Genomic DNA, 11,431 nt, shown 5'->3' on the forward strand with positions numbered 1-11,431 from the left:
GCTCAATACCTTATGTAACCAGCTTGCTAATATTGAAGTAATACCCGTGTAATGTCCTGTGTGCTAACAGCAATGGGCAAATATGTTACTTTTAAAGCCGAATGAAAATGGCTACCTTTATTCCTTTAGAGTTGCATACAGTATTCTTGAATGGATCAACAGAGGTTTATATGTGAATGCAATGTTACTTACTGACTGGACTAGAACATCTTCACAGGCACAGGTGATCTTGATCAAAAGGGATTAAAACGTCTTGAAGGAAAGAGTTTAATGGAGATTTTAATTAGTTGTGACTCCATACTTGTATCTCTATGGTCAGACTAAATTCAACACTTGTCATGTTCACTGTGTACTGGTCCAAATGTGCTACAGTCCGACCAAAATTTGTCATTCCATCAGCAAATTCAGTTTGCTGATTCACAAACCATCAACAGTGTTATTCATGTTTTTTTATGTTTTGACTAGTCTGTCACCAGTCATACTGTTTGTAGCTCGCACATACCGGTAATTCGTAAAGCATTAAATGTTTAAAGTAAGCCAAGACATGATCCGTAAACATGGTAGATTTTTTCATGTATAGGTGCCAAACCCTTCAAATTCCTACACATAGATTTGCCCTTCGGACAGCAATAGGGTGCAAATGACTGGGGACAGCCTAGTCAGACATGGTATTGACACTGGCCTTATCCTAAGTAACCCTTCAGGCTTATAGTAATATACCTCAATTTAATATCTACCGGTAGTATTCAGTACTTGCTATTGTTGCAAATTTTCAGATATAATTTGTTATCCATGAACAGAATTTAACTTTTTATTTCAATGGAATAAACTCAAATTGTTAAATAAATAATTAAAGATTTGATGTTTTGTGTTTTTGCCATATTGAAGATTGGATGTTTTTTGTTTTTGCTCTGTCCTGACATGAATTGTATCATCACATTCGTGTGTCATTTTCAAAGATTATTTACATGTACGGTATCTATTCATAGAAAGTCAGTTTTACACACATATTGCCTGTTCAGGCATAGATGTGGTATTCTCATGATAAACTAAGCATTTACTTTTCCATTTCACATAGATTCCAACATGCGTAATGGTATGCCAGCTGCCTACCAATATAGACCATTACCAGAAGCACCTCACGGTATTTAGATTACAATTTTTACTAAAGTATACTTTCTTTCCAGTCTTTTTTTTCCCTGTAGCTTTTCTTCTTAAGGACTCTCAGGTGGCTGGGGCTTTGCTTTTTCCCACAGTTTTTGTATGCATTTGAGACTTAAAGATGTTAACACCAATTACATAAGGAATGTCAAGATAGATATCAAAAATTCACATCCAACATCCAAGAATTTGCAGCTTTTTCAATCTGTAAAATGACCCATTGAAATTTCTGTTTCAACCAAATTTTAATATATTTCAATATATTTAACATAAAAGATAAAACAAGTTTTGAACTTCATCAGCATACGCTATCAGCTGAGAGAATGTCTTTTGTCAACAGCAAAATATGTTTAATACTGACAGTTTATACGGTTTATACAAACTTCAAGATGGTACAGCCTTTTTGGTCTCAATGTTACTGAATGTGGATGAAATTGCAACTAACATTTGTCTGCATTGGAAATTTTTCTTTATAGCATAATGATCTATCTTACTTTGTTTTTCTCTCCATAATAACATATGACTTTCTTCATTTCATAGGAGCTTTGCATTCACAGACATACCAAGATCAAAATTTCTGATTGTTGTTAAAGCACTGGCATAATATACATCAATTTGAAATACCTTTCATTCTTTATAACCCACTGTATGTATATAGTCTTGCTAGAATTATGCAATGATATCACTTTAAACAAGAAAATTTGCCACAAAATTTGCCTGTGCTTCTCAACTCAGAAATTGGAAATCAACAAAGAAAGTCTACAGCTAAACAGCTATCAGCTCTAGCATATTCGTATGTATGTGAGAAGAAGTAGAATTGTGTTTCTAATAGTTATTAGTCCCCACGGACATTGTGCTGCATAGTGTGATTGGTCCTCAGGGCCTGGTTCAAATGCCTTGATTTTGCCACTTCCAATTGTTTCCATTGAAAGTGGCAAGGGTACTGGACTCTATATCAGAGGATTGTGAGTTTTAGATCAAAGTTTTACCTTGCTGATGTGTCACTTACCAAGGAACTATACTTGTCATTGCCTTTCCCTTTAATATCAAGGGGGCAATGCTCACCTTGTTCTACTTGCAAATTGACAGAAAAAAGTGAAATAGCAAAATAAACACACATCTGGAGACTGTCTTTTCATTTTGCAATTCCGCAATGGTACAATAGAGACTTTACGTGAACATTTCTCATCCCCCCACACCCTATTTTGCTTTGCATAAGTTCAACTTTTTCAAAGAAGACGAAAAACATTGTACCAACCAAGGTTGTACCAACTTTTGGTTGTTAAAGGGTTGAATCTTATCACACCTGTGAATTATAGAATATAGAATTTATCACTCCATAGAAAAAAAGATTTTATCAGTAACAATTGTTGAAGAAAATCAGAGAAAGTTCTAGTCCAAGATAGTTGGTAGAAAAGTAGTTATTTGTACATTGTATTAACCATAATAGCTCATTTAGTAACACGGCAAAGGATTTTCTGTCAAAAGAAAATGATACACGATACCTGTAAGCTTGACAGACAGTATAGCTGTATTCAAATCTATGATGACGTTGAATTGACAATCAAATTAGTGTCAGTCATAAATTATGATATAGTCTAACGGTTTCACTCTGCATAGGCTTTCTTCACTAACGCAAAACATTCAAACATCGAAGCTGAAAAATTTGTCTGTTGTTAGGCACTCAGATCATCATGAAATGTGTACACACAAATGTGCATAGCACATTGTCAAGGCGAATCATTACTAACATGATGTTTAGCCCGAGCTTATGCAAACATCGATATCTCCCTGTTGCTGGACTGGACTTTCTTCTGCAACCAAATGCTAACTGTCACATGTCTATGTTGGCTCATTCCTGACAGAAATAACAATGTGTAAAGGAGTGTACAACATCATACTCTTCTGCTTCCTTGATTGAAACTTTGGTTTTCTTACATCCATCTGATGCTGACATATCTTTTCTCTTGCTACACAAACATAACTCATACATGTAACTACTTGCTTTCTCTTCATGATGCATACTGTCCCTCTCTCTCTCTGGGTTTTCAGAGTAGCAGGTATCCGGCAAGCTGTCACCAAAGCCTGTTGGCGTTTCCTTGCTGTCATAGCATCAGCATCATATCTAACAGACGCTTTTTTCTTCTCTGGTGCAGGTTTCTTTCTTTAATACAGCTCTTCAGTTTGAACACTCTCTCAACTCTAAAGCGTTTTGTTTTAGTATACAAACTGCACTCACCTCAAATACAAAACAATGTATGGGTCAGGATTTCAGTTGTATGGTGATAGCCAATATGTATACGTGTTTAATGTTATTTTATTAAGTTAGCATTGCAAAGGACTTAGTGAAATAAATAAAATTTTAAGATGCAAATCATGCAGAATAAAGGTCTTGAATGTCCCATCATTTCTCATGATGTTTGCAGTGTACCCTTAATTCAGCCACGTAAATTAATCCAGGAAGTCAATGACTAGCATTAGTCAAATAATACCTTCCTTGAGATACAGGGATTTAAACTACCCACAGCCTTAGTCCACTTCACCCAGAGGAAGTCAAAGGGACCTCACTAACACTGCCAAGAATTCACACTAAAAGTGACATCAGCATGGCTAAGACTGAAGTTGTCAGTTAATTTCCGTCCTCATGAATGGTGTAATCCACGTCATGATATGTGAGCAGTTTGCCTTGAAGTCAAACCATGGAATGAGATACTAATGCCCGCACTCATTTCACTAACCCTGCTCTCTTCTCACTCACAGTGTGTTGTCTGTTTCTCACATCATCTTTCAGATAAATCAACTCACCCACCCACAGTGCATAGCTTAGTTGTCATGTTCATAGTAGCTTCATAAGCATTTGCATGCCCATCTCCCTTTTCCATTTCCATTCCATAGCAGCCACATCAGGGGTCTCATCACAGCAGCAGAGACACAAGAAGAGGGCATCATCCTCCTCTAAGCCACAAGGACGGTCTTACCCAAGACAAGGTGATGTTGGCCAACAGGAGAGCAGTAAATACCCCAAGCAGCGTGTTGCAAGTCAGTACCCAAAGCAGCCAGTTGCTCAATACCCCAAGCAGCCAGTTGCTCAATACCCAAAGCAGACAGCTGCCTATCCTGGTAACCAGCCCAGTAGTAGCTTCTACAGTTATTATCCCGGCAACCAGATCAGCCAGCAGCCCAATAGCCTCTACGTCAACCAGCGTGGTGGCTACTATGGCAATCCACAACAGGCGTATCAACGAAGCAGCAGTTACGCATCTGGTGATGGAGACTACCTCATGCCTTACGAGCCACCTCAAAGTCATTACTATGGTGGCTTGTATAATAATGCTAATGGTAATTAACTCATTTTCAATTCTGTTACATGGCATTTGTATTTGTATATGTATGTATGCATAACTCATAATCTGCATTGTGTCACAGACAGTGCATTCCAATTCGCCTGTTTTCAGATTATTTGCATGTAGCTACCAGTAATTGTATCACTACTTGTGTGTGAACATCATGTTGTCATAAAGCATTGCAGCTTTGAAAATCATGGGATTCTTTCATCATCAAGAGCTGTTTCATATTTCTATAGATCTGTGCACATTGCATGGAAAGTAGGTGATAGCTGTCACCTGCATGGTTTAAATAATGTACCTGTATGGTTGAAATAATGACCTCTATGGTTGAAATAATGTACCTCCATGGTTGAAATAATTTACCTCCATGGTTGTAACAATATACCTTCATGATAGAAAAAATGTACCGTCATGGTTGACCTCCATGGTTGAAATAATGTACCTTCATGGTTGAAATAATGACCTCCATGGTTAAAATAATCTACCTACATGATTGAAAAAATGTACCGTCATGGTTGAAATAATGACCTCCATGGTTGAAATAATGTACCTTCATGGTTGAAATAATGACCTCCATGGTTAAAATAATCTACCTGCATGGTTTAAATAATGTACCTGTATGGTTGAAATAATGACCTCTATGGTTGAAATAATGTACCTCCATGGTTGAAATAATTTACCTCCATGGTTGTAACAATATACCTTCATGGTACCTCCATGCTTGAAATAATGTAGCTACGATGTATCACATTTACTCCCTTCAGATATTTTTTGTATGATAATGATGAAAATAAGATTTAAAACATACTAAGCTAGCAGGTGTCATACTTTACAAGAACGATTTGATGTACTGTTGAATTTATTGTATGAATATAGAAAGCAGAATTTCCACAGGTCTTGATAATGAGAATGGTAGTACGCCATGATCTGTATGTATTTTAGATGTAAATTCAAATATTGTATTGTAAGTATTCCCAAGAATTGATTGAAGTCCGCTACAAGTTTGTCCAGTTCACTCTTGAAGATGCAAAACAAAGGTTTACTTGTCTTTAATATTACTCCCAGGCACAGGATTGATTCATGGAAAATAACAACCAGAACTCCGGGCAGGAATAAACACTGACAAGTTGACTACCAAAATAAAATAAAACCTGCACTGATAATGTTTCCTGTACTGTATAAAAAGTATTTTTAATACACCTTTGATCTCAGCAAACTAAACTCTTAAAATTGTTTGCACCGTCAATTGGGAAGGTATTTGTCAAATTTCACCCTGCGCAGCCAAAAATTCACCTGCTCAAGGCAAACGGGTGGTTATGGCCAACTCTGCAAGGCAGTAATTCAATGGTCAAAACAATGTACCTTCATGGTTGAAATAATGTACCCCTGTGGTTAAAATAATGTACCTCCATTGTTGAAATAATGTACCTTCTGTGGTTGAAACAATGTACCTTCATGGTTGAAATAATGTACCCCTGTGGTTAAAATAATGTACCTCCATTGTTGAAATAGTGTACCTCCATGGTTGAAGAAGTTCATAAACTACCATGCCCCATCAAAAGTTGTCCGTCGTATGTGAAAAACTTCAGTGAGCCAAATAGAGCTATGTTATGACACAAATCATTGTGTTCTAAGGCTGAATCAAATCACTAGAGTGAACTTTAGTATAATACTCAATGTCAATGTCTACTAACATTAGCTAACATCAAGGAAAATATGATGGTGTTGTTTGACGTGAAAGAAGAATATATTGTCATCTAACCTTTTTCAAAAATATCTAAAAGTGGCTTTTGGAAGACTTTAGCAGAGGAAAACTGAGACAAAATGTTTTGAGGAGGAGAAGAGGTGACTGATGACATTTTCAGGTACATTTGTGATTGAGGGAAAGATTCAGGTAATAATACTAACTATTAACAATTCTTTGTGTATTTTATGCTCTGGTTTTCCAATCGTAATGCACTTTGTGGTGTTTGAGTTTTTTTTCAAATGTAAACTTATAAAGTAAGTGGTGTCTGCCTTTGGATTTTTTTGGTTTCTTGTGTGTTTGTTGTACTGCTGTCCTTCCTGAACTTTGACAATAATATCACCACAGCTTGTTTTCTATTGTAGGTTTGCATTCACAGAAGGGCCAGCTACGTAGCAATGTGCACTTTTTTCTTGCTTTCCTTTGGTGTTGTAATCAATCAAATGTACTTGATCACATGGAAACAGCTCTGGGAATGCATGCACTTGTACATTGATATCTTTTAACAGATTTGATTTTGCAGATCTTCAGGGCCACTCTCACCATACTATCCTGTTGCATTTCAGGCTATGCAGGCTACGGAGCACGGAACATTCCCGGGAACATTCCAGATGACAACTGGTCCTTCGGTGCAGAACCCCAACAGGGACGTCAGAAAACTGACGCCTCATTTTCACATGAAGTTAACCACCTTTACTAACCAACAACCACTCGTAGAGGTTAACCATCTGTACTAACCTATGGTAACTAACAAGAAGTCTTATTAGTTAACCAATCTATACTAACATCCAATCCTTTGAAAACTGGTCCAGATCACTATCCTTACTCTGGAAAGTGTAAAATTTTAGATGAAAAAGTGGACAAATTCAACATCTGTATTTCCTTCTTACTCTTTCAGTAAATGAAATTATTCTGCATTGTTGGCCAGTACTCATTTCAACTTGTTTACTGCCAAAATGTCCAAGTAATTCAATCAAACCATTCATAATTGATACAAAGTAATCAATTTACGTTTCCCTACAATGCAGACTAGTCTACTCCAGTAAAGAATTATCATGCAGTGAAATTTTACCATGATGGACTACTGTGAGATTGATTTCTAAGTTTTACACATGCCCCAATGTGTTTGTGTATTATATGCAGTAGGTCTTTGTGTGATGTCCAGGCCATACTTTCTTCATAAGTCTAAACTTAACCTTTGACCTCCAATCAGACCTGATAGTTGTTCCTGTTCTAGTATTGGGATATCATGTGTCTATCACAGTACAATGAAAATTGATAATAAAATTGAAGTTGGGTGCAAATTGTAAACACACCATCGTATTTTCCATGTGTTTGCCTTTTAAAGATGTTTATAAAGGGATGATGGAATATGTAGATTATTTAACTTACATAAGGACATTGACAGATAAGTACTGGGGGTATATCTGGTTTATTGGATAAACATTTACATGGTCCAAGCTCCTGCCTGTATTTTCATGATATATTTAGGCAAGCAAGGAATTCCTGTCAGTCACTGTTTTATAGGCATTGTTAATTTAAACAGATCACAATAAACAGATACTTGGATTAAACACAGGTGAATATATGATAAATTAAGCAGATTTAGATATGAGAATATTGTACAATTACACACTGTCATACAGTGTGCAGTTTCAGATGCTCTACAAATAGAACTATTTTATCAAAACTGCAGATACCAGTAAGTTTACCAGAAAAGAAAGAAATTGTAAAATACTTCTGTAGAATATCATATAGCTATTCAAGAGTAAAAAGCATCAGCGTGCTATGGAAAGAACAACTCATGAAGTGATTAAATTCAAAATCTGTATGTTAAGTTCGGCTTCAGAAAGGAAAAGATTATAGAAACATATACTACATTACAAGAGGAGATGGACACAGTAACAATTTACCTGAAGTTTATTGTTAAATTTGAAAAAGGTGCTATTTACATTTTAATTTTTACAAACATATCAATATGTACAATAAATTCTGATATTTTTGTTTTAAATTCTCAATATAAACTCTTATTTTAGCCAAGTCAGTTTTAACCTTTTCTGACATTCACATTCTTTATACAACGCATAGCCAAATAGTCTATCTCAAAATTTTATCCTTCATATTCAGTATTAAATCAACACAAAAGCTCAGTAACTTCATGCACTTTTACCTGTATAATGTAAACATATTGTTACGCAAAGGTTATTCTTTAGAGCTCCTATAAGATTGAGGATCCAATGGTTCATGAAATAGAAATTTTTTTAAAAATTGATTTATAGTTATTGCATGGATTTCAGTGACAAGACAAATGTATACAATACGATATATGATCGACAAAATTTGTATACGTGCATAGACAAAAGCAAGCTTACCATTGTTGTTCGTGCTATGATTGTGAAGGAGTTCCAGGTCCAAATTAGGCTTTTCTCGGATATAAGATGTATTATTTTGGTTATAATTATCAACCTTGGTTTGTTGATAATAGTCAGAGTCAAACGCTATATATAGCTTTGAAAATTTTTAACTGCGTGGGCATTTGTCACACCTCTGCTATAGCATTTGTAGTTCTTGCTTATAAACTCTCTGTCAGCCAATAATGAAGGTCAGACAGTAGACCTCTGTACGCCTACCATAACATACTAATATCTACTGCCATTCAACATAAAAAAATATTAAATTTTATTAAACACTGTTTTGTTATTGACATCACGGTCCCTCTATCATAGATAGAGGGACCGTGTTGACATCTTTGACTGAGTTAAAGTTTCTATTAAATGACCCAATCTAATTTGGTATAGCTGAAACTTGTGCCTGTATAACAGTAACAAAGGGCTGATTAAAAAAAAGTCATCCAAAAGTGACTGATTGATGTGATTGAACCCTGTCTCATGCCAGAAGGATTATTTAAAGACTGATTCAAAGGCTGATTCTGTGAAGGCATAATTCTTGCATGGACAAATATGTGAAATAATGCCAACAAGGATGTGCTGCCAGATCCTTATACAGTAAAGATATTCAAATCAGACTTTCAGAAACTCCTCAGAGAAATGAAATGTTATTAATTCCCAAGCATAGACAATTCCCAAGTTAATCTGTCAAATTTGTTAAATGTACAAATGCTCTACATTGTGAAGCCTCATAATGGTGCATTCCAGTATTTGTTGTGAACATCAACGTATGGTTTATATCAGCAGTAACAAAAAAACTAAACTCATAATTGTCCTTTATTAGAAGCAGTACAGATAGCTACGATGTATAGCATTCAATATGCATAGCATTCAACAATGATGTGATTTACCATCAAAATGCATAGCATTCAACAATGATGTGACTTACATGTCCCATCAACATATCAGTAGGAAGCAATAATTGGCAGTATAGACTTGCAACACACTTTGATAGCAATAGCAAGTCATAGGTCAGTAATTGACCTTTTCTGAGTCCATGAGGGCAAGATGTCCCTCATGACATCACAAGCTGAATGATATTTTGTGATGTCTTCAACTGTCAGTCCTCCAGGGACTGCTGCTATGTCAATTTAACTCCCTTCTCATCTAAATTTTTAGGTGGTGTTATGCAATTAAATTTGAAAAGATCAAAGAAAAATAAAGTAATTGTTATCCTATATGTGTATTTTGGTTAAATAATGGAAAGATTTATTGATTTGTGACCTTTCAGAAACAAAAAGGTTTTTGTTGCTAGTTTTTACACGATTTATTAACCAGCCGAAGGAGAGACAAAATTTCACAAGGATGTGTGTTTTGTAATCAGTCACGAAACAAAATTGACCTTTTGCTTTCAAGTTGATGTATTTTCCCAATGCGGTCACAATGTATCAATGCAGTGAAAGTGTGGATATTATTGGATTCTCTGTTCAGTTTACATAAGAAAGGAATTTTTTGATCACATTATTTTTTGTCACATTTCATGACATTAACAAACTATCAAAGTGATATGTCATATGAGCTACAAATCTGAATTATAGACACCCAGTTGTATTTTAATCAAGAGACAAGGCTTTTGATTGGCCGGTTGTCAGCGTAAGTGAAGATTGACTACCTGACCCTTATGTGTTGTCAGTCCATTTTAATGCAAACTGATGAGGGTAGATCTCCGTGTTTTTTATGAATCAATTTCAATAAATAAAATACCAATATTGTGCCAAATGCATGCTTGAGAGAAAATGTCCAATAGCATTAAGTTAGAGAGGACTAGAAATAATATCACAATTGTTTTATTTTCCAAATTTAAGAATATACATCTCTCTTGAGAGCAATATTTCAAACTTAATTTGAAAAGACAGAAATTAGCAAAATGAGAAATTGCCAATATAAAGACGAGAAATTTATTCAAATAATGATTCTGCAACTGGTATCACTTCTATGCAATCAAATAGTAAATGAATATTTGTTGGGAATCAGTGTGGTCATTTAAGCTCTTCTCAGAGAGCTACATATCATTTTCTTTGCTTTCTCACTTCTTCATATTCTTTTCCTTGATCAAAATAATGAAAGACTGTGCAATTGATGTCAAAATAAATCTTTTTACAAGGGTTATTAAGACTACTCTGCAGAAAGTATGCACATGATGTCATCAATTTGAACACAACCATGTAAATTTTGTAAATCTTTTGGAAAATTTATTGCAGGTGCAGATATTACTCAGTCCTTGTTTCTAAAATAGAAATTCTTTCAAGCATGTTTCTTGTATCTTCAATTGAGGTACAGTGTTACTTCTTTCTGTGTTGTTAATTAAACTGCAAAAGCATTGTTAATTTTTTGAAATAAAATTTTAATCAAGAAATAATATGTCTGATGCTATTTTCGGAATGAACCCCGGTGAACTATTTGGACTATGAATGTAAAGATGAGTTTATCCATTTTTAGTTCACATGTGTCACACAGGAGGGCTTATGGTTTAGCAATGTCTGTCTGTATGTATGTCTGTCTGTCTTTATACACGATATCTCAAGAACAGCTGGACAGATTTCAACCAAATTTTGTACATAGCTTCAGATATCAAATGCAAGAACTGATTAGATTTCGGTGGGCATGGTATGCATATTAATGAAGTTATCAAAGTTTTGATTTTTCTGATTACATGGTTGTCTATGGGACACATCATGACCATAGTGTTAGGCCAAAAAAAGAGATAAGTTTCTGGTCAGGTCTTTCTTTAA

The 11,431-nt window shown here is 35.2% G+C and overlaps 1 protein-coding gene across 19 annotated transcripts in view; it reads left to right on the forward strand.

Moving 5' to 3' along the window:
- LOC139119678 (prominin-1-A-like) overlaps positions 1-11,058 on the forward strand; it is an 83,509-nt gene extending 72,451 nt beyond the window's left edge. For 8 of the 19 annotated variants that reach the window (XM_070683501.1, XM_070683507.1, XM_070683500.1 and 5 more), the window contains 3 exons: positions 1,079-1,144; positions 4,057-4,500; positions 6,819-11,058. In XM_070683501.1, the coding sequence (XP_070539602.1) occupies positions 1,079-1,144; positions 4,057-4,500; positions 6,819-6,952 (644 nt within the window). In that variant the 3' untranslated portion in view covers positions 6,953-11,058. Of the gene's footprint in view, positions 1-1,078; positions 1,145-1,701; positions 3,576-4,056; positions 4,501-6,818 lie in introns of those variants that run through there. The other 11 variants (XM_070683517.1, XM_070683512.1, XM_070683515.1 and 8 more) reach the window with 4 other exon arrangements.
- Positions 11,059-11,431: the final 373 nt, after the last annotated feature.

This window comes from Ptychodera flava, chromosome 20 (genome assembly GCF_041260155.1).
Source record: "Ptychodera flava strain L36383 chromosome 20, AS_Pfla_20210202, whole genome shotgun sequence".
NCBI classification, from domain to species: Eukaryota; Metazoa; Hemichordata; class Enteropneusta; family Ptychoderidae; genus Ptychodera; species Ptychodera flava.